The 24,067-nt window shown below is 40.2% G+C and overlaps 3 protein-coding genes across 4 annotated transcripts in view; 2 read left to right on the forward strand and 1 right to left on the reverse strand.

The window, feature by feature from the left end:
• LOC144631752 (sodium-dependent multivitamin transporter-like) overlaps positions 1–10,813 on the reverse strand; it is a 22,229-nt gene extending 11,416 nt beyond the window's left edge. Inside the window, exons 1-6 of the mRNA XM_078490300.1 lie at positions 9,969–10,813; positions 8,662–8,727; positions 8,024–8,075; positions 6,673–6,740; positions 5,416–5,570; positions 3,438–3,578 (exon numbers count right to left, since the gene is read on the reverse strand). Coding sequence (XP_078346426.1) covers positions 3,438–3,578; positions 5,416–5,570; positions 6,673–6,740; positions 8,024–8,075; positions 8,662–8,727; positions 9,969–10,310 — 824 coding nt within the window. The 5' untranslated portion in view covers positions 10,311–10,813. The remainder of the gene's footprint in view (positions 1–3,437; positions 3,579–5,415; positions 5,571–6,672; positions 6,741–8,023; positions 8,076–8,661; positions 8,728–9,968) is intronic.
• LOC144631878 (Rieske domain-containing protein-like) overlaps positions 1–23,636 on the forward strand; it is a 79,389-nt gene extending 55,753 nt beyond the window's left edge. The window contains exon 4 of the transcript XR_013566805.1: positions 23,399–23,636. The gene's annotated coding sequence lies outside the window, so the exon portion shown is untranslated. The remainder of the gene's footprint in view (positions 1–23,398) is intronic.
• Positions 3,485–24,067, forward strand: part of LOC144631720 (ankyrin repeat and BTB/POZ domain-containing protein 2-like) — a 27,508-nt gene continuing 6,925 nt past the window's right edge. The window contains exons 1-8 of one of the 2 annotated variants that reach the window (XM_078490244.1): positions 3,485–3,619; positions 17,034–17,189; positions 17,686–17,950; positions 18,409–18,561; positions 20,869–21,034; positions 21,160–21,249; positions 22,496–22,597; positions 22,854–22,947. In XM_078490244.1, coding sequence (XP_078346370.1) covers positions 3,613–3,619; positions 17,034–17,189; positions 17,686–17,950; positions 18,409–18,561; positions 20,869–21,034; positions 21,160–21,249; positions 22,496–22,597; positions 22,854–22,947 — 1,033 coding nt within the window. In that variant the 5' untranslated portion in view covers positions 3,485–3,612. Of the gene's footprint in view, positions 3,620–14,041; positions 14,752–17,033; positions 17,190–17,685; positions 17,951–18,408; positions 18,562–20,868; positions 21,035–21,159; positions 21,250–22,495; positions 22,598–22,853; positions 22,948–24,067 lie in introns of those variants that run through there. The other variant, XM_078490243.1, reaches the window with a different exon arrangement.

Genomic DNA, 24,067 nt, shown 5'->3' on the forward strand with positions numbered 1-24,067 from the left:
TGTTTCCACAAAAAAGCCTTTTTCTTTGAGAAAAAAATAACAAAATCGTTTTTGTAGTGATCAGAGTCACAAATTTGCCAAATTTCAAACCCGAAATAAGCTATTATGAACACACCTGTCGGAAGAACGTATTTCAGCTTTTATTGTCCATCAACTTCAGCCGGTAGCACAGAAACAAGCTTTGTGCGACAGACTTTAACAACTTAATTGAGAAGATTGCACTGCCTAAACAGCCTAAAAGAACCTTCTCTAAAGCTGTCTCATAAACTCTCCCGTGCCTAACAAGTTTTTTAAGACGAAGATGCTCCGAGTCTGATCTTTCAAGAAAGCTCGTTCCAATTCAGTGGAAAAGATAATCTTCAAACCCATCCAACAGCCATGTCACGAAAATCGCCGTATCTTCTGCTAACATCTTCAAGGCCAAACTAGAAAACGATTATATTCAGAAAAAGTGGAAACGATTCATTGACGACGTCTTTTCAATGTGGGACATAAGAAGAGACAAAATAGAAAAATTATTTTCAGTTTCAAAAGGCAAACACCTTTCACCCTACGGTAAAATTCACGACTGAAGTCTCAGAAACAGAAACTACTGACTTTCTTCGAGACGATAGTGTACAAAGGTGGCTGATTCCATAAGAACGAACGAACATTTTGAGGAAAAAAATTAGTCCTTGATGTTAAACCCCAGCTGTCGCCCATTAAATACAAACCTATAGACACGTTTCAATACATGAATTGCTATTCGTGTCATCAGCCAGGCGTCACAAAAGCCTTTATCAAGGGAATGGAAGACTTCTTAGAACGGATTCCCCATGACAAACATTTCGAGGTAAACATTTAGTCCTTCATGTTTAACTCCGGCTGTCTTCCCCGCTTCAGGTGATCGCGTGTTGTTAAATCACCGCTCCACGGCCCCGGACTACTGACGTTGTGTTAAATCCACCGCCCACCGGGGCCAACGCGCCGTTAAAAGTACGTTAAATCCCCGCTTTGGACGCGTTAAATCCCCGCCAAGTCCCGGGGGTCGGGGGGCCGGGGTTTCAATTGACTGATGCATAATCACTAGCACTTACATCGTTTAAACTGAATTACAAACGTCAAAAATAAACCATACCAAAAAACTCGCTCTTTTCAAAAATATTATTGAAGTTAAAACAAATGCAAGAGATGGGGGCTTCTTTTAGCTTAGGAGCGGTTAAAAATTAGGCCAAATTTGGTCGCTACATGCAAGCGCAACTCTATTTCGTCATCAGCCTAGGTCGTTAGGGACGTGACCTCGCGTTGACAGGGAATGACAGCAATGTTGCATGAATCGGCTTTACAACATGCGATCGTATCTACGCAGTTCGAGTGGAATTTCAGTCAAAGACAGCAAAATTCTTTCTTATTTCATCTTCAAATATAATTCGAAAGCATTCACTGTATATATGGCTTTTGCTAGATGCGCCAGCATTTTTGGAGGGGGTGGTCTGCAATCGCCACAGCAAATCATGTTCTCACATTTATATCACACTAAAAACATGTGTTCAAATAAATGTTTAATTCTACCTTCATGTTTTGGTCCAAGCCATCCAAAGTGACATACTCTTAAAAAGCAAGGGTTAAACTCTTTCCATAATCCAAAAAAAGCGATGGGAACCAAAATATATAGTTGTAAATCTAACTTTTTTGCCACACTCGCGATCCGCGGGCGAGCGAAGTCGCTCCACAACGCAGTACGATCGAAAGTGAATTTTGACCTGTACCAACATGCCGAAGGAAATTCATCAGTTATCGATCGATGTTGAGGTCCTGAAGATCCCATTTCCACGATTTTCTTGTCTGGTTTTGTTCTGAGGACGCGAAACATTTTGGGAGAAGAAAAACATAACAAAATGGCCGCCATTTCATCTTTTTCATTGCAAATGCGGACGCTCAAACTCGGGTGACTGTCGGCTTCACGACTTAATAACGAAGGGTTGTCGAGGTTAACTAACGATAGATAGTACAGCAATTCCTATTGGCCCAATGTGTTTCCTGTGACTTGGTAACCAATCAAATTGTTCATTACAATAATGGGCCGATCACATCGGCCTTGGCGCATCTAGGTGTTAAATGCCAGGCCGATCTGATCGGCCCGTGGCGCATCTAGGGTTAATCCTGGGTCTTGATATCCGACCCTCGCAGAGCCTAGACAAAACGCAGCTTGAGTGCGATTTGTTTACGCTGCAATTATATTTTGCTGTTTCATTTGCTAATTTCGCTGCCGTAATCGACTGCCTTGAAAGGTCCTTGCAATTTTAAAGTATATAGAATTGTCAGATCTCGGTGAAATTTGCACTGTTTATTTGTGTAATGTTAAGGAATATGTGTATAAATACCCGGCGCGGACGAGCCATTTTTGACAAAATTATATAGCTGCATTTCCTCCGCGAAGATAGGAAATTGTTAAACTAAACTACAAAGAAACTGTAATGATAAGTTCGAAGAACAATGCACAGGATAAACCTTCGACTCGTACTTCATGCAAAAACGTCGATATCTCGAAGAGACTTTGATTAATGCAAGGCATCATGGGGCAGGTCGATGACACTTCTGTCCATATTTGGATTGTTTTCGTTGCCAAAATGGCGGCTATAAGGCGATCGGATTGCGGCGCGAAAACATAAAATTGAGGGGGTTATCAAATTCAGACAAGATCAAGGAACGAATATTTCAGTAAGTAAATGCCATTTTGAATAATGTTTAGTGGTCGGTGTGGCAATCACAAAACTGAAGCTAGCATGCGAAAGCAGAGATTTTTGTTTTGCCCGGTGCAAAGTGTGCTCTGACATTGCGCGGCAGGGGTATTTTACAGAACGAAGAATGCAGAACGCAAAATGATGGAATGGCGGAATGACGGAACGGCGAAAGTATAATGCCCTAACCAACAAATAAATAAAAGCTAACCGCAAGCAAACCGGGATGAAGCCCGGGGGGGGGGGGGCACTCCCATATATGAGCTATATACATGTAGGTATGTGCTGCTGTGAAGGGTAGGGTTTTCAAGCAGTTTAGTCTGGGAAAGGGTATAGAAATCAGAAGGTTTTGGTCTAGAAAAGGGTAGCATTTTTTTTTTAACGTAAATAAAATCATCGCAGCATCGTTGTTGACAGATGGTTTTCCATTAAAACACTGATAGTGATACAATTCTAAAAAATGCAAGTCTGGGATAGGGTAGGGATTTACCGTGTCTAGTCTGGTATAGGGTTGCAAAAATCAGCTGAACATGGTCTGGTATAGGGCAAGGGCTTCAAATTCCCAGCGGCACACCCCCACCCAAAAATATACAGGGTGCCCCCCGGGGGGTGAAGCTATCTGCAAGCAATCCGCTGACCATCATTCTGCGTTCTGTTAATTGTTAAATGTTAAATTACTGAATGTAAATGAATCCAATCAATGAATGTTTTGTTTACGTTCTAGCATCCTTGTATGTCCTTATGGCCAGGAAACGCTGAACAGCTGTCTGGCTGACTGTCCAGACTGGCATGGCAGTGAATGCTCCTCCGAGTGTCAGTGTCCAAAATGTGTTGCGGACCTTTGGATCAGGATTAAAGCTAGGAAGAAGGAGAATGATATGCAGTCACACAAATGTGGGGTACTAGAGTCTTATTATTCCTCATAATTCATCAAATATTTTTCGTGCGCATGATTGGTCTAAACGCATCACGTGATGCATCCAACACTGGAGAATATTTAGTAAATAAACCCCTTCAGGCGGCTAGTATATTGGAGGATAATGCCCGAGGCTGAAAGATTGTCGAAAAATGAACAGTTGGCCGAGAAGCGTAGCTTCGAGGGCAACTGTGAAATTTTGAGGACAATCTTTCAGCCAAGGGCATTATCCTCCAATATACCAGCAAGCCATAAAGGGGTTTATTTATTTTATAACCCTCCGATTAATTTCTTCATCGCGCTTTATCGCCAGTAAATTTATAGGAAAAACCTACGTAATAAACCCGGCGTAACTGTGGTTGAAACAAATGTAAGTTGATTGGTTTACGTAGTTTTATAACTGTGAATTCATGAAAAGTTAGAATTGAATAAGGTGACTTCATTCGTTTGTTTTGTGCTTGCCTACAAAATCGGGCGACGGATATCAAATCGGACGGGGTATATTCGCTGATACCCGTCGTCCGATTTTGTACCACGTGATGCGTTTTGTCCAATGAGCGCGCGCGAAAATTAATCGGTGGGTTATAACAGGTGATATCCCCCAAGTGATATTCCCCAGTTTTTGAGCTTTAATTGCGATTTACTTTCGCACGTTTAGTTTTCATGCCGAGTAAATTGTTTAATTGAATAGTACATGTACTGAACATTTTGAACAGACCAACAATATGTTGAATCCTGACAGAATTAATTTGACGTTTAAAAGTTTAAGAAAAGGCCTGATCTTCCAAAAATGAGCAGCCTTGTGTAAAAATATTTGACTGATAATAAATACAATAACCTTCCTTTGGCTTCAAAAATATATTATCCTTGGACATTATCTGTTCCTTGAAGATCACAGTTTTCGCTTCTAGGCACAAATAATGTCTGCGGACTAATATCAGTACATATTTTCACACCAAATGGAAGTTATTGTTTACAGTCAACTCTCTCTTAACGGACACCTCCATAAGACGGACACCTGGTGATGGTCCCTGCCGTTTTTCAGTCATTTTACTGTAACTTAACTCCCTATAAGATGGACACCTCTCTAAGACGGACAACAGACACTTTGAAATCATTAACGGAGACTTGAGAAGTGTTTTTTTTATCATGTTTTATTAGTGACAATACTTCTAAACTTCGCAAAGTTAGTCAGTGCCCTAAGGATACGTGTATACCAAGCTTACTACCCACAAACAATGACGCTTTAACAGATTACTTCTTTGCTTACGTATATGGACACTAAATTGGTCGTTCTCTACTTACAGTGTTACAGTTTGTAGAAGCTCTCTCTTTAAGATGGACAGCTGTGGCCGGTCCCGAAGGTGTCCGTCTTAGAGAGAGTTGACTGTATATATATTCATGTGCCTGGAGTGTTTCTATTCCCCCCTCAGGGATGTCAGAGGGTTTTTGAGTAGCAGGTTCCAACCAAAAAGTAGGCGGCTAGGAAACACTCAGCACTTGATAACACACACTCAGAACTGGCCTATTAATATTTCGAGTAGCGGACGCAGAGTTCGGAGTAGACGGTGAAATGCGCAGGTTGCCAGCTTATTTTGACAACCCTGCCCCCTATCCTGACCTTATATGTCTCCCTTGTATTGTTGATAACTAGAGATACAGGTGTATACAGTACAGTCATGACACTGAAAAGCAGAAGGGAAATGCTTAGCCAATTTCAGGTGGGCTTTTTTGGGGGTGGGACCGCTTATTTTCTGAATCTTATAGTATTGTACTTACTCAAAGAAATTAAGGCGGTCAAATCTTTTGTTGATTTCCCACACATTTCCAAATCCACCAACTTCAATGCTGCCAACAATAACAACCACGATAAGACCTGCAATCATTATCATGGATTGAAACACGTCTGTCCAAATAACAGCCTTCAGACCACCCTGACAGAAAAAAAGTATGTTGAACTCCATAAGAAAACTGTAATTCAGGGGGGGGGAAGCAACTTCCCATACATTCTCTTATATGAAATCTGAGCGATGCTCTCACAACTTGCAAAGCAATCATCGGGGCGGTAGTCAGCGGATGTCTCTAAGGCGCATGAGCAGCTCCTTTCTTTGTGAACTTGTCAAAACAATAACAACATGGGACCAGTGAGAGGGTTCGATTTTTTTATATATTGTAGTAATAAAAAAGACTCTCTAAGTTTTGTCTTTAAAACAGCGAAAATTTCTCCGGAAAGGTTCTTGGTGTCAATATGTGGTGTTTGTTATGAAATAAAACCATCACGGGAATGGTAATGAAAATGTGGCGATCGAATATTCCCGCGCTGGTTGGAGCTATTGTTCTTGCTCTATTGTTTCGAGGTTGTTTGTTGACTTGGTCTTTCTTTGTTTTACTTCATTTACAATTCCCATGTGGGCCAGTTGAAAATCGTGGTACAAACATTTGCATTTCAGCACTGAAAATATCACGGCATCACAAAATTCTGCGTTCTTAAAACTACACGACGATGACGAAATTTTCGGATAAACACGCTGCTTTGAGATTTTTAGTTAAGAGAATTGAACCCCTTTATAATAAGTGATTCCACGGCATAGCAGCTTCCATTCCGTGGGAAAAGATTGCCTGTTGCATCATCGTCCAAAAACCGCTGACTACATCGTGAATTGATCGCTTTGCAAGTTGTGAGAGCAGCGCTACTCGGTCCCAGACCTTGTTTCTTCCCCCCCCCCCCTGCTGTAATTCATTCCATGTCTTGCATGCATGAACTACGTGTTTAATTCTACATGTACTTGCAGTTTTCTCATCTTAAACAGGGTCACAAGCTATGTCTTACAACAGTACAAATAGAAAAAAAAAAAAAAATTACTGAATTATTTAGTGATCACCACATTTCCATCTAGAATGAAAGGGAAATACACTTTTAAAAATGACATTAGAACAAAGAAACTTATAAAGTAAAGTAGGAAATATGCTGCTTGATATTAAATTAAAGGAATGGGTTAATTATAATTAAAAAATAATAATTTTTAATTTACTTACAAGGCTGGTGTAAAATGTACACACTATTCCTGTGGTAAGAATGGAAGCCGACAAAGGAATTCCAGCAACTAAGGAAAAAACATAACAAATTTAATTTTATGAAGTCTGTCTGGCTACAGAGATTCCAACCCTCCCGATTTGATCGGAAGTCTCCCGATTTGATGCGTTGCCTCCCGCTCTCCCGATTTTTATCAGATTCTCCCGATTTATCATGAAATTCTGAAAACAAGAGAAAAATTGCTAATTTTTAGTACTTTTTTGCGATCTGAGTGTAACAAAAGTAAAGAAAAGTACCAAAAATGTTTGTGAAAAGAATAAATACCTTATAGTAAGAATAATTCAGAAATGATGTCAAAATGCCGGAAATGGCACTTGAGAGAACCTAAATTTGCAAGATTTCCCGGTGGAACATGCTTCCAGACCCTCCTGGAGGCGCACACCTTCAGCGCTAAAAATACTCCCTATTTTCCTTCAAAAAGGGTTGGAATCTCTGTGGCTAAATCTTATATTTTTTTATAGTAGTCCCATGAACATTTAATTTGCTGTAATAATGTCTTGAACATTGGTGTAAGATAGACATAGGACAAGGTAGATAGGATTTTTCCTCTTGTTCCACATCATGGTAATTAAACATCAGGCAAAAATCTGTCATCACAGGCCAGAAGTTCTCATGATGGGATTAGAGGACTTGGCCCCGGGGGAGGGGGAGTACTCCCTATAATGACCTATACGGGGAGGCTCCGCCCGAAAGGGGTACCTTTTTCAGGCTTCAGGTATATAAAAGGGTAGGGATTTCACGAGTTTAAGTATATAAAAGGGTATGGAAATCTGTCATTTGTCAAGGGCTTTTAATTAAAATATTTCCAACAGACGCAATGCTGTATTTTTTAAATTTATTAAGTGCTACATAAAAATGACAAGAAAATGTCCTATTTTAAGTCCACGCCATGTCTTTCAGGTATATGAGAGGGGTACCTTTTTTCAGTTAAAGGTATACAAAAGGGGTACAATTTCTGTCAAAAATGGTATATAAAAGGGTAAGGGGTTAGAACTTGGGGCGGAGCCTCCCCGTATAAAACTTTTTTGCTTTGAAAGCTTTGAAAGTTATTCATTCAATGAAAGCTGATTTTAAGGTGTGACGAATGGCCCCTCAATTTAAACCACCCATCTCACATAATTTTAGTCACATTTCTCAAGAGTTTTAGTCTCATAGTCTCAGATTTTTTTGTGAGGCAGTATCTAGCTCAGAATCTCAATTTATTTTGCAAGGCTTAGAAAGTCTTGGGCGACTTACCACCCCTACAGTATTTCAGAAGAATTGTTAATTTATGAATTATGTGAAATGTCTTACCAGCCTCCAAAGCAAGGGAGGGGGCATAGAGGACAACAAAAAGGTACAGTGTCTGCAAAATAAATGGCATCACTTCAAAATGATACTCTTATTTATAAAATAAGTGAAAATTAAATAATCGTGTAGAGTGCTGCACAATATATATTTTTGGAGAGGTTTACAATGTAGGTGTTTTTTACAAGTCTGGTGGCTGAAAAGGTATCACTGTACACAAGCCTCATTTTCATGTTTTTGGCAAAAATGAAACATGAAAGTGAGGCAGTTAGGCAGGCGGCGATTTTCATACAAGTGTTTTAGATTTGAATGTGGTTCAATTAAAAAAACACACTTAAAAATTACTGTTTGCAAAATAGATTTAAAATGTTTTGCAGCGCTTATTTACGTGAAATATTGAATAGGGTCGGTAAAATTATTCTTGTTTTTACAGTTAAATTTTTCTCTATGTAACCTTTATTGATTTTTTCACCAAGATGAAAACGATAATTGACCTCGCTTTGTTAGAATATAATTTGCCTTGTTAGAAATAAGCTGAAAGCCTTGAATCAAAACAATTATTAATACTGTATTAGACCGTATTATCTGATAAATAAATAGGTCAACAATATCAAACATAAATAACAAGAAGAAATATTACTTACATATTCCAGAATGAAGAAAAAACAGCCAACCATTCGGACCCCAACAGAGAAGCGACGCTCTAAATACTAAAATACATGTAAATAGGTTAGTGTTACAATAGATCCATTGAACACAGTCTTTGTCCAAATGAGGGGGGGAGTCATGCTTGCAAGAGTGATTTGGTGGGGTGGAGAGGGGGTATTTTTGTCAAGTATTCTTGATGTTGCTTCACAACAGGAAACATTCAGTATCTAAACGGTCAAATACTGTTGAACTTCTCTTCAACGGCCATCCCCTGTGGCAGAAATAACTGGCCGCTCTGGAGAGGTGGCCGTTGTAGGGAGATTTGCAAAAAGCACGAAAAATCCTGGGCGGTTTACGGGAACCCTTGTTACGCAGGCTAAGGGGTGGCCGTTAGGCTCAACTGTAATTTATTATGAACCCCGTTTTGAAATAATTATACTTAATAAGCTCATGTCCTTACACAACAAATCTAATTTATCCAAGCAGTTTGTCATATGAACCTACAATTGCAACATGTGTATGGCCTAGCTCCCATGAGTCTCCTGAAGATCAGTTGTAGACCGTCAAACACGGAACGTCATTGCTTTGACTATAAATATTTTCATCTGAAAACTCGAGTAGCTTGTGTCACTCGTTTATAATTCAATTAAGGGACGGGCCATTATTTTCTTGGAGAGGGGGGGGGGGATGAAAAATTTCCCTCTGCAAACTTTTTTTTTTAGTTTATGCACCTCTGCAAATGTTTTTTTCGAAATTCTTACTATTTTTTGTTATACATATCCTGTTTGAAAACTATTTATTTTGTTTTTCCAGGCCCTGCAAACAATATTTTTCATCCCCCCCCCTCCAAAAAAATAATGGTACATCCCTAAGTTGATATCTTTTTAATGATTAAAGCTATAAAGCTACCTGTAGTATTAAATTGATAAAACATGACTGAAGTGAGTGTAGTTAAAAAAGCGTAAAACTTAGATACCAGTGCGTTCACTGGTGAGGCGTTCATTTGTAAATGCCCCCCCCCCCACCTCCCCGCTGCACTGGACATTTCGTGTATAGCAACGCAGTCCCCCCCCCCCCCCCCCCCCCGATAACATCCGGCCGGTGGCTAAGACAAATAAAAGAACATGCAATGTTTTGAAACGAATATCAAGCAAAAACAATCCGCAAAGCTACACGCAAAAATAAGTTACGGTCGCGATTTTCTGGGCTACAAAACGACCAAATTCTTAGAGATCGCGTGATCGAGAGTCAAAGAAGTGAATTGCAGTTTAATCAGTGTTAAAAAATAAAAGCCTTGACTTACCTCATTAGCGCATGTAATATTCACTCGTCTGAACATGGGAACAAACACCACAGCCACAGTGCCGCAAATGATGAAGTACGAAACGATCAGTACATAGTACTGCCCCCCGTACGTGTAAATTTCTGATGGAACCCCTAGCAAGGTTATAGCTGACAAATACGAAACGAGCAAGGAGATGGCCACCGGGAAATGCCTCATTTTGCGATTTGCTAGCAGATATTCGGCTGTAGTCTTCTGCTTTCCACCGGGTCCACAACCATACCATATTCCGATCAAAGCCGAGATCATCAACATGATTGAGAAAACGACATAGTCGACTACGCTGAACTTTTCGTTGGCCATATTTCTCGCGTGCACTGTCAGCGACTGCTGAGCTGTAGCTACTAGCTGAAGACACGCGCTCTTTGGACAGGGTGCGAGCTATCTAAGCTAAGCTACCCACCAAGACGCCAAAAACAAGGCGTAATATGCTAATGCAGCAAAGTAAACAATGCCCAATGTCACGTTCAATACAGTCGAATTTGCATTAAACTGTGAAGGGCCGGAATAGCTACCGCATTCCAAGTCGGCTTCTGTATACCGGTTTGTCGATATGGCCGGCTTGACGACAGCAAACAGACGCGTATTATTGGATGTCGTGATAAAGTATTAAATATCGATAAATCCGATCCTGGCAAATTTCCGATGATAAAATCACGCGATTTCGAAGCACTTCAGCTGGTCAAGTTCACTGAGTGTTGTCTAGACATTTTTTATTGATTATTCACATTAAATCAAGTTTGTAGCTAAAGAGGTTTGTAGCTACAGAGATTTGGAGGAACAGTGATTGAGGTGAACTGCAAAACTGCAGTGCAGATCGCAAGCGAGTTTACGCTCATACATCGTGACGTGACGGCGTTTGATAGTGTATTTGCAAGCTGTATTTGCCCTTTACGATTAATTCAGCTCATCTCATCTCGTCTCATCTTGGACGAATCTGGAATTAGCGAGCGGGGGTTGCCTACGCCGGGTTCTGCGTGATGAGATCTGGGAAGGGGTCATTGCGGTTGGGAAAGGCCCTGGAATACGTGGCTTCACTCTTCTCGAAAAAAAAGAGGAATTTTACACAATCGTGAAATTATCAGGGAATCTTTTCCTCTGCTTGTATGGGTTTTCAGTGTTTTCCACGGTTTTTAACGCAAGGTTTTATACAAGGTTAGAGTCTATGATTCAGTGGCTGTAGGCAGTGTGGTTTTTACCCATGGAGGCGTTCTGAGCCTCTTCGTTAGCGCGATATTACGTTCACACACTACAATGAAGTTAAAGATAGAACGTGACTGAAACACGACTGGCGGTTCTACAAGAATGCGTATTCCATTCATTGTTCACGTGAAAGTGACTTATAAAAAGTGACTTTATAAAATATATTTTCCGTGATTGGTGAAGTGGTTCTTTCCGTAGCACGTCTTGGAAAATTTAGATGCGCAACTTAATAATAAAAGGCAATGACAAGTATAGAAAAGTTTTACATACATTGCAAACGTTTTGAGTTGACAAAGATCTTTCACTTTCCTAAAAAAGGTTTTACCCTTGGAGCAAAATGAGCCCAAAATAGTTGAAGAGCGTGACGCGTGAACGTGCGAGAAATCACTCCGTGAAACGTGATCGCGACCCCTTTTACCCTCCTCCACAGCCGGGGATCCGAATTATTGGAATTGCAAAATAAATAGCATCTCCCGACATTTTCACAGTTTTTAATCCATCGAAATGGTTTTTATCTAAAAATGGCGTGCAAAAACGAAGAATCTTACAACAATCTTTACAATACGGTTACAGGAAAAAATTGCCACAATTCGGTGTTATTTTCTGACTTTTGCAACAATTTTTTTTACGTTTAGACCAAAATGAGCGCGAGGCACGCAAAGAAAAGTGAAGGGCAACAGTGTGTGACGCGCGAACGTGCGAGAAATCACTCCGTGAAAAGTGACCACTACCCCTTTTTGACCGTGTCCGGGTGGGGGAGGGGTTTTTCGGAGTTTTTAAATCAATAGCATTTCCTGACTTTTTAACTTTTTTCATTCCAGCGAAAATTGTTTGTGTATAAAATCGCTGCTGAAAATTGATGCAAAGTTTCTGATTAGATGTTTAGACAATCAGCAACCTCGTACCCAGGACGCTTTTGGTTAGGGCTTTCCACAAGTTGCTCGAGATTTCCCAAAAACGGTTGCCCGTAATTTCTCAAAAAGTAATTGCTCAAAGTTGCTCCAAAAATTCAGAAACGTTGCTCGAAAGTTGCCCCCTCCCCCCCCCCCCCCCAAAAAAAAAATTCAAAACGCTGCTTTTTATCAAAAAAATCTCCAAATATATGCCAATTTCCCTTTGGAGGTAAGATTTCTAGCAGTTTCATGCAATTTCACTGCAACAGAAGTATCTAAACAACATTTTAAGGAAAAAATATTAAACAAGGATTTCTTTCACTGTGAAGATTCGTAAAGATGACGCCACAAATGTTTTAATGCAAAATAATCCGAAAGTTGAAACGTCTTCATATGTTCCTTTAAAATCTTCGGCAAACTTCGTTAATCTTCGAAAACGTTCGTATGTCCTACGAACAACACTCGGACAATCTTCGGAGATCTTCGTTCTTGAAATTGCTCAAAATGAAACAAGTTGCTCGTGAGGAGAAAAGTTGCCTGAAGGGGAAAAAGTTTCTTGAAATATGAAAAGTTGCCAAAAAGTTGCCGAGCAACTTGTGGAAAGCCCTACTTTTGGTTGGAGAATCTGTCGTTGGTATAGTAACATATTTTGTTTGGAAACCAGTATAAAAGACAACTACGTTCATATGCCGTCATTATGGTGTTGTGTGGCGAAAATCGAAGGTTGTTTCTGATTGAATTTTTGTTTTCAAAGGCCTCATCCCTTTCAAGGCTTAAGAAAGCTACTACAAGCCTATAAACCCAGACAAAAAGGGTTGGGAAGGTTGTAAAAACATGCCCGATAAGAGAGAATTTCGAATTCAGTTTAGCAATCCCCATTCCTGTACTGCTGTAGGATCCCCCCGTTCCCCCTATCAATTTTGGGCCCTCACTTTACAATCTTGGGTGTGTAAGGTCGCTTTTCGCTCAACATTGAATAGGGGAGGAGAGGGGAAAAACAAAGGGCAAAACGCTCCAAGACTTTTGTCAGGGGTTGTAGGTCCTTGAACTTGTGTAATCCGGTAAAGGCGTTTGGACATCCGTGGTGAGGTTTTTAAATCGGATGCTACTAGGCTGTTAGAGAATGTAATCTGGAGTCAATTTAATAAAACATTTACAAGTGTAGCTTTTGTTTTTAACCTCTTAAACAACAGCTACACTTGTAAATGTTTTTTTTTTTAAATTTACCCCTGGTTAAATTAATGTTTGTGAGCAATCTGGGGTGGACTAGTATAGAGTATATAATACTCCTTGTCCTTTCATGCTACGATTAATCGGAAATATAAAGCGACTCGATGAGCGCTTTTTATTTGTGTGGAAAACCCGTTGAGAATTTCTCGGTCAAAAGGAACAGTAAATTTTTTCAACAAACACAACGGTACAGGACGACTGTGAACCATTTGAAAACTTTCCAGTGTAAAGGACCGTTCCATTTCATTTCCCACCGGAAAAGCCGCGTTTTTTAATTTCATCTAAATGATATTCATGACATTCCGAAAAAAAAAACGAGAAACGAGGAAAACCTTTTTTCAGTATTCCATTTTTTTCGTAAATTTTTCATTGGGAAGACGACTCCATTTGATTTTTTACAGGATCAACTGTCAGTTCAATGGAAAGCGCTCGATGTTTTACTGTGTAAGCTAATAAGACTTCACCGTCTTGCCACTGAGGTTTTGGCACCTTTCTACAGCATGGTGAATTATATCAGGCACGGTGCTTGCATAATTTTACAGAAATCATTCCAGACTAGTTTGTTTTCAATAAATAAAGGTTTTGTGGTTGCTGCTGTGTTTACTCGCAGAACAATGTGATATTCCAATCATATCACAGAACAGTGTCAATCAAACTCTAGCTTTGGTGATTCGTTGAGACATTACACAGTTTACTGTTTAATTAGCTGAATTCTCGTCAGTTTAGTTATTTAGTTGTGGTACGTGCGTGTAAGTCATGAGGGAATGACAACAGCTATTTAAAGTGGAGTTGTATCAACTGCAACATGCAACAGAGCCAGCTTCCGGCGAATTCTCACTTTCTTAGCCCAGCAAAGGCTGAAAAAAGCAATTCACCTAAAAATGGCCACGGTGGGCAAGCCGTTAATATGGAAAACGATTGGGATGTCTGGCTACCAATGTTGCCTCATCTTGATGAACTACCATGGACGCTGCAAGATATTTCAAAAGTTTTACGACTCGGCCGGACGCGGGAGAATTTTCGCGCCATTTCGCCGCAGGCCGTGGAACGCGTGTCGTTTCTCTTGCAAAGACCACTGTTGCGAATTGTGCGCGAAGCAAAACGACTCTCCGTGCGGTACTGCAAGTGTTCTAAGCAAGAAATTCAAACAAGCATTCGTCTGGTGCTGTCGTTATCCATGGCAAAAACCTGCCTGACGCTGGCGTCCAAAGCGGTGTCTTTATATTCAATGTCCAGCGACAGATTTCGCCGATCTAAGAGAACGCGCAGTGGATTGATTCTCCCCGTGGGTAGAATGTTTCGTTGGCTGGTAAACATGAAGGTGGCTGGCCGTATCTATGACGCGGCAGCAATTTACCTGAGCGCCACTTTAGAATACATCGCTGAAGAGCTTGTCTACAGAGCTGTCAACAATTTAGGTAATCTTTGTTATCCGTTAATTAACCATGCTAATCACAGCTGTAAGCATAGTGCCAATGATAATTATGTTTACTCATGCTCGCTCTTGGTGGTAAATTTATGAAAACTGTGTCTTTGACGTCCCCGGCCTTTATCACGAACGTAAAAAATTCTTGCACAACTGCCACTTGTTAACGCTCTCTCTATCATGAACGTTAACAATCTTGCACGATTTTGAAAAGTTTCCATTGGTTAATGGTCTCTCTATCACAAACGATTCTTTTTCTTCTCAAAAATACTGCACGACTTTCAAATATTTTTTATTGATTAACGCTCTCTCTTTTCCCGGGTCTATTACGAACGTTAAAAATCTTGCGCGACTAGTTAACGCTTCCCTATTACGAACGTTAAAAGTGTTGGAGGACTTCAAAATATTACCATTGTTTTAATAACGCTCTCGCTCTTGACTTTGAAACATTTCCGTTGGTTAAAAATGACTGTATGTCCATGAATTAAAGCACCCTTTAACAATTGCTTGTTTTATGAAAAAGAGCTATAAAACACTTGGTTTTTTTAAGGCCTAGGCGGTGAGGGACCATTGTTATCTTAAACCTCAAGTTTGGGTTCATTATCATCTGTTTGAGTCAAAGGCGAGCATTGTCAAGTTTTGCGATCAGTTCAGCGTCATATGTCAATGATCTATTCATAACTTGAAGCTTTCAAGGAGGAATGCTTAATCTGATTAAAATTAGAATAGAGACATTCGTTAAAATTAGACGAGCCCTTTATTTTAACTTCAACCAAAGGAGTTCCGGCTATTTAATCTACATTCATAAACAAGGGCCAGGATTGACTACCGAACAGGTTTTATTTTAGAATCATTAATTCAACCCCCAAGTCGTGTGTAAAAAATTGTGTGCTTCCAAACGAACAAAATTCAGAATAAAGCAAAGCGCGGATTGCGACAGGCAAAGAAAAGAAAACTACGGAAGTAAAGTAAAGATAGCGGACGCATGTGTAGCTAAGGTCTCTACATTTTTAGGTATTCGCCCCGTAACTTGGCTACAGATAAACTTGGTTAAATGATTTGTTATACAATGTAGAGAAGATTGTGGTATTGTATGACCAAAGAGGATTATGGGAAATAGAGCGAGCACATGGTTTTGTGTGTATTGAGTTCAATCTGGTTTATGCGTGTTTATAATGGTTTAATCCGAATGTTCACTGCTCGTGAAACACTACAAATTGTTTCAAGCATATGCCAAAAAGTGAAAAAAACAAACAAACAAAAAAACAAGAACAGTCAAGTGGGGACATAAAACAGATGCTGAGAAAATTCTTTATGTCCAAGTTATTTTCATAAAGAAAAAACACCGAATGATAACGAAAGGGAGGCGCGGTGGCCTCATGGTTAGTGCGCTGGTCTCCAGAACGAGCGGTCCGGGATTGAGCCCTGGCCGGAGCACTGCCTTCTGTACTCTGGCAAGACGGCGCTTTACTCTCACAGTGCCTCTCTCCACCCAGGTGTATGAGTGGGTGTCGGCGAAGTTAATGCTGGGTGGTAATCCTGTGATGGACTAGCATCCCATTCCAGGGGGAGTAGAAATACTCCTAGTCGCTCATGCTAATGAAACCGGAATAAGCTGATTGCCCACTTGGCTCAAACGCAGACTTTACCTTTTAAATGTCGTTGCGACACGTGCGTGCAACATGTCTTTTCGCGCGTCAACAAATTTAACCTTCTTATTGAAGGAGCCCTCGAAATATTAAGCAGGATTATAATACAGTATAACATCCCGTAAGCAGACACCCTTAGGGCCAGAAAGTGTCCAGTTAGGTAGCCTGCGAACATGGGGTTACCTTATTGTTACTTATTTTCGCGGAAACTTAATTTCGCGAAAATGGAACAGGCATATTTTGCGGGACTTAATTTTCGCGATTTGGCCAAAAAATTAGGTTAAAACAATTAAAAATACGTCAAAAACGTTAAGCATGAATTTTCGCGGGTCTTAAATCTCGCGCAAATCACGAAAACTAAGTCCCGCGAAAATAAGTAACAGTAGCTAACAGTAAGGTAGTGAAAAATGTACTGGTGTGTGTAAGTGACTGGGACCATGAATAAGTGACCACTTATTAGGAGTTTCGACTGTATTCATAATGCTAGGATTGTACTAGCCTGCGTGGCAGGCGTCGTTAGTTTCTAGCGCGCGTATGGGAGAAACGCGAAAGGCGCGAGAGACAGACGCCTGCTACGCAGGCTAGGATTGTACTTAATTGTTGTAATGTGGTGGTTGCTGTTTAGAGGGTATAGACCAAGTCACTCCAGAGGTACTGGAAGAGTGGATCAATACAGATGCTGACTTGTGGGGAATGTTTCAACCATATTATCACCTGCTATCAGGCAGAACAGCTTTTGGCATCACCGACTCCATCGAGATGTACGCTGCCCCAAAGAAAGGTTTCTAACTTCTACTCTTTTTGTCAGTTTAAAATAGGATGAATTTTCCTTCCATCAGTTTTCCTTTTGGTAATCTTTTCAATAGAAATTACAAGTTGACGTTAATTTGTTTGAAATAATGCCTAAATTCCAAATTTTACAGGACAAGGGAGAAATAACATTTACAAGCAACAAGAAATGTAAAAGAGTATCGCATTTAAATTTCTTGCGCGCCACCATTTTGGATTTTTTGACGTAATGGTTGCCGCTATTGTTAGAAAGCAGATGATCTATTGTGTGAAACAATTGGGCAACCATTACACGTCGTAAAATCCAAAATGGCGGCGCGCGGAAAATTTAAAAGCAATAATCTTTTCTAGTTTGCGTTGCTATTAAATATTATTTCTCAGTTTTCCTGTAAAATTTGGAAATTAGGTATTGTTTCAAACAATTCACCGTCAACTTAGAGTAGAGGTTCCCTTTAAAAGCTGTTGGGTTTTGTCTCCTTTGTTCTTAGCGCCCAGCAGCCCCAAGACAGGTTCTCCAAGGCGCAGAGCATTGGACAAATGCTTAACCACTACCTGTATGACGTCAGTTGCTGAACTGACCGAGCTCGTGTTACAAGCTCAACAACGTTTCGCCGACGTGTACCTGAGTAAAGACAACAAGCTGATATCTCAAGTGGACTGGGCATCAAATGCCTTACAGACTTTGTATTATTTCATGAAGTGTTCACACCAGATTGATGAGGACATTTCAGACATTCTGGCGGCCACAAGACGGTAAAACAGTTGTATTTACGTCGCAGCGAACCAAATCGTTAACTTTAATTTTGGATTTTGTTCTACATCTCGTTCCTCTTGCCCGAGTACAAGGTTGAGATTTTTTACTCGGGCACGGGCACCGTGCCCAAATTCTGGCGTGGGTTAGTGGGAGGCGCGGTGGCCTAATGGTTAGTGCGTTCGACTCCAAGTTCGAGCCCTGGCCGGGGCGCTGCGTTTTGTTCTTGGGCAAGACACTTTACTCTCACAGTGCCTCTCTCCACCCAGGTGTATAAATGGGTACCGGCGAATTTACTGCTTGGGGTAACACTGCGATGGACTAGAATCCCATCCAGGGTGGAGTAGCAATACTCTCAGTCGCTTAATGCTACGGAAACCGGGATAAGCTCCGGCTGTATGGGCCACTTGGCTTGAACACAGACTTTACCTTACTTTACTTTACCTCGTTCCTCTTGCAGAGCACATTCCCATCTTCCACCGCTGGTTGAATGGCTGAGGGTGGCAAGCCTGCATGTCGAGCACCGTGTCAGCGGTATGGTCGATGATGATGACGTCAGGCAAGCGGCGAGGCTGCTTATGCCGTTCAATGACTGCGAGCCACGAGCCTTGTGGTAAGGCGCTTCGGGTGTGTTTGTTACAGAAGTATAGCAGCCCTCGTATGGTTGTGTAATTGTACTGGTATTCTAGTGTAGCATTTGCTATTGTTTTGGGGGACTAGGAGCATTGTTGTTGTTTGTTCTATTGTTCTCTCGAAGGGTAACAAGCCATTCATGCGAGACCTTACGAGAGATGCTGCCCAACCCTTTTGGTGAAGTCTTTCTTTGAAATTACGAGATGTAGGGAAAGAGAACGAGACGTTTTGCCATGTAAAAACACGATTTCAACACCACTTTTCATTGCCTTTACACCACAGTAATTTTATAAGAGTTTTTTTTTGCGTTATGTACAATAATTTTTTAAGAAAACTTTACAAAAAATACTGCGATAACAAATATAAGGCCACAAATCAGGTACTATGGATCACAACTATTTCCTCTTCTATTCTTTTTTTTATTTTTTATTTTTTTTTTATTGAATGCTATTACATACACTTACACTTACTGTTACATACTTTTCCTTACTTACAGTTCCACACATTTACTTTACTTACACATAAGTACTATATTTCTAACTTGATTTGATAAAAGGTGTCTCCCGAAATTTGACATGACACCGTAGTTCTGAAGCCCTATTTCTGTAACGAACGCTGAATGAGGGCTAATTTTAGCTCAAGTTTAACGTAAGGTACTCTAGTTTATGTGTTTTTTAACCAAAAAGACTGCATATACGGCATTTTGTTTAAATCAAGAATTCTATCAATTTAATTAAGAGTGTTTACAACTTGAAATGTGAGTCAAAATTAATACCAAGATAGACATAAGAAAACACTCGGCGGAGAGCTGAACTGTAGCGTTCTTAAAGCATGCACGTCTCAAATAAACTGAACTAAAGCATTCTACATCGACATTCGATTCAACTTTAAGCAAATCAGGCGAAATATCTGAGGAAGCGGGCATGTGTTATCTCAATTGTCAACTCCATTGTCGCGGCCGGAAATGCACACGATCGCATCGCCTCCCACTAGCGAATCACAGAGAACTATGAACTATGAGTGTTAGCTAGGCGGAGAACGCCTAAAATTGAGGGAAAAAGAAAACTATGTACTCACATCAGCGCTTGAAGCGATTCCTTGGCTATCCAATCCGACATGTTTCTTTTAGAAATAACCGACAATGTCCCGGATGTATTTGAATGTCGTCGAGCGCGTAACGCCCGCTTCCCAAACTTCAACAGTAAAAAACTAAGTCTTTAGCCACGGTAAAGTTCAAGCCAAATATCGTTATGACCGCCTTCAAATCAGCCCGTATAGTCTAGTTCCGAGTCCTAATTGATGTGGCTAAAGACCTTTGCTGTCTAAAGCAAGCTCAACATTATCTGTACCTGGCAAAACGAGCCGACCGGTTATCTGTGTTTAACCGCCTAAAGCTCGGTTTGAGGTACGATAACAGCCGACGCACAACTTGCAAATCGTAAGACTTTCACCTTCACGGGACTTAATGATGTCCTCCGGCAAACTTCCTTTAGACAGCAGAATGGAAAGCTATAGATCACAACTGTTCAACTAGTTAGCGCGCGCAACTAGAATTCAAATGAAAGAGAGGGGTTGGAGTTAGAGACTGGGCTAGACTAACCACAAGTAATTCTAGGGGGAGGGAGACGGGGGGGGGGGGGAGACAGGGAGGGAGAAAAAAAAGTAAGATTGCATTCACTACATTAGACAGGGCGACATTTCATTGGAAGAAAGCCGAACAATTCTCCGTATCCTCAAACAAAAAAACAAAAACAAAAAATGAAACCCCATACATTCCTTAACAGCCCGATAGCCACCTTTTATCAAATCAAGGTAGATTTACACACTCATTTACATATTCTTACACTAACGCTACTATTACATGGAAAAATTAAATACTTCCTTACACTTAGTTACAGGAAAAAAGATAACAAAAATAATCACCTATTTACTAATTAAACATTTTGTTTCATTCTTACAGCATGCATTATTTTTATTTCATTAATTTAGTTGTGGAAAGTTAATTGACGAAAAAAGATATTTCTTTTTTTCATATTATTAGTTTTGAGAGCGGTAAGAACAAACTAGATGGCAGCTAACATAGGAAAAATAGGTATTAGAAATTTCACTATTCTCTCCACATCCAGGCGCAAAGGGAGACGACTAAATAAAGAAGAGCTATTGTTCTTGTTCTTCTATTCTTTCAGCCAAACGTGTAACTTCTAACTTTTCAGAGAATACCGTATCCAATTTTTGGTTTAACGTTAGTGTCAGTTTTGTAATTTATATTTTATTTTGTGTTTTTCAGTCCCGTTAATTCGTTGTCCGTCTCCAGGTCTCTCTCACCCTCAGCTGCAGCCGTCAGTTTTCAACAAGACACGGGCCTGCGCATGCTTTTATGCGGAAGAATTGATGTTATACCACAGGCTCTTGTAATGTTGGGACCTGAAAAAGTCAACGCTATCAATATACAGGTAAAAGAAATGTACATTGTAATCTGCAAGGAGAAATTTGAATTTGCGTACGAAATTGTCATTCATAGCATTGAATATCAAAAAAAAATGTGTAAGCGAGCAGTTACTCTGTTGGTTTTGACCAGGGCATGACTCCACTGATGTACGCATGTGCGGATGGAAACGAGGCTCTTGTGAAGACACTAATCGAACACCACGCATTACTGGACACTCAGGTACAGCTAACAAACACGACACCAAAACGTGCTTGGCGATATATATCTTAGCAATTTCTTTGAGGACCTATCTAGGTGCGCAAAATATATTTTTCTTGCACTAGAAGTACCACTTTATCCCCAGGAATGGGTTTGCTCATCTTCGGCATTTTCTCGGGCTGCTCCAACATTAGGGAACATTTGTACATCTTGTTGATGAGAGGCACAGTGGAAATTGTTTTGAACAATCCTGACTCAAACTCTTGTCCATCTTTATATCAAGTTACCTTGGGTACCAGAGGATTTTTCTCGCGCGCGGCGGATTACTCTTCGGCAGCTTTTTCGATTCGCGCGGGTCACAATTCTTGGTTTTCATGTTACGTCATAAAATTCTGAAATCAAAATTCACTAGGCCTACTAAATTTTCGATGTCATTAGACGTAAGATAAACTAAAAATATATCTTTTTGCAAATTTCCAGATCGATAGTGTCATTCGTTTTTTAAACAAGCATTTTGAATATTTGAGTTCTCCGTCGTATGTGACATCAAGCTGAGCGCCGTGACAAAGCTGTTTTGTTTGAAAAAAGGCCTTTCCTTTCCATTTTCAGCAGATTGAACATTTCAGATATAATAAGTGGTGTTTATGTGTAACTGTACTAGCTCATGAGCCAAAGATTGCCGCTGTTCTGGCTGTTGTAAACAGAATTGAGTTCCAGATGGTTTCTCTCACATCACGGCGGCCATATTTGTGTCCCTCGGAAGGACACAGTTATGAAATCTCCATACTAAGCTTTATAAATTTGCATGGAAAGGTTCGGCAAATAACTCGCGAACGGTACACCGCACAGACCTGAAACTTGGAGAAATTGTTTATCTATTTATCGTCTATAATATTTGAAATTCATAGCTTCTGTAGTTGAATGGTTTCGAATTTATGTTTTGATTGCGTGACAGTGAAAACCAGCAATAGAGACATGACCGACACCCCGGGTATCTCAAGTTGGACGCCTTAACGATCAAACTAACGCACCTCTCGCATACCCTTTATTGCTGTAGCCTGTCAGCAAAACAAAAAACATCACGTCTATCGAGTTAATAATCCACTGTAAAGTGTTCCTTACCTTTTTGGGGGTTTTTAGTTAATTTATTTTATGCTGTAATTTTTTCTATGTATTTTGACAAATTAAAATGGTTGTTGTTGTTTTGTGCAAGCTCAGGTTTTTTTTTCTAAGACTGATTTTGTAATGTTTTTTTTTACTCACAAAGGTGCCTAACAACAAACAGATTTATCCGTTAGTTAACCTGGACCTGATGTCGTGGACAGCTCTGTCTTTTGCAGCAGCAAAAGGCCACGTGCACGTATGTCAGGTAAGATAACACCGTATGTAATGGTCGTGAAATACCGCTAATATCGAAAATAAGCACATTGAAGATACTAACTCAAGTAAAGCTCGAAACATTTGTTACGTATCCCATTACGTAGCCTTTATTCGCCCAAAACTAATTCTGTAAGTAGAATAAATGTAATTGAGAAACTGATTGACAATGAACTGTATTTGAAAATAGAGTTTAAATTTAATGACCAAATACTATCCGTTTTTATGAAATTTTTGTCTCCGTTCAGCTTCTGTTGGATGCCGGAGCCAACCCAAATGGCGCAATGAATCATGGGAGGGACAACCAAGTGGAGACACCATTACAGCTGGCTGCTGCTGCAGGTAACAGATCACGTTTCAAATCACGTGACGATCCATTTGAACCTAGGGATTTCCCGATTATGCTATTAAAACTGGCATTTTATGCTCCTAGCAATGCTCGTTTTTTGCCCAAAAAGTGCTCAAATCATGCTCATTTTTCAAAATTATGCTCTTTTGGTTTGAAAAATGCTTGCTTTATTTTAAAGAGATACATACAAAAAAGACACCATGTGTGTTTTACGTTAACGCAGTCAACTGAATAATATTAAAAAAACATCTTTCCAATTCTTTCTCAGTACACCTATATATAACACGTGTTTGCATAACACAACGTTAGCCCCTTGTTCACTTGTTCTTTCCTGTGCCCTCTCCGCTTGTATTTACCAGCATGGGATTCTAAGGATAGCTCTCGAGCTATTTCTGCTGAAGCTAGCCTATTTCCTGCTTCTCAACTTCCTTTTTTTCGTGCAAGTTAGGGGTATCAAATGGTCTTTGCGAGCATGCGAGCACAGCGTTTTTCTTTGCGAGCACGAGCATTGACAAAAATAGCCTTGCGAGCAACGAGCACTTTTCAAAAACCTACCTTCACTAAAAACCGAGCATGCGAGCACTTGTAAAATTGTGCGAGCACGAGCAAACGAGCACCCACTAAAATTTTGCGAGCATTTGCGAGCATTGCGAGCACTGCGACATTTTGAGGGACCATTTATGACCCCTCAAGTTATTAGTCCGTAACAATTGCGTGGCTGTGCATGACGCCATCTTTGTTTTGATTTTGAGCAAGGACTGGATGCAACCTTGAAAATTAACCGCTGACCGGCTAGACCTTCTTCCAAGCCACAACTATCACACATATTTTTGTGGAGAGCTTAAGAATTGAAGTTTCCTAAAGGTCTTTAGAATTGTTTCAACACCAAAAACAAGCAAATGTTTGCTTTTGACGACAAAAATGAAGATAAAATTGGCAAAAAATGCTAACTGAATTATGCTAGCAATTCTTTTTTGAGGAAAAATGTAAAAAAGTTCTCGTTAAGCCATATTATGCCCCCAAAAATGCTAGCATAATCGGGAAATGCCTATTTGAACCCCGTCACATAGAATCACTGCTTCTTTGATGCGTGTTTTGTGTGATGCACTGTAC

Source organism: Oculina patagonica, chromosome 12 (assembly GCF_052425735.1).
Source record: "Oculina patagonica isolate OP01 chromosome 12, crgOcupat, whole genome shotgun sequence".
NCBI lineage: Eukaryota > Metazoa > Cnidaria > Anthozoa > Scleractinia > Oculinidae > Oculina > Oculina patagonica.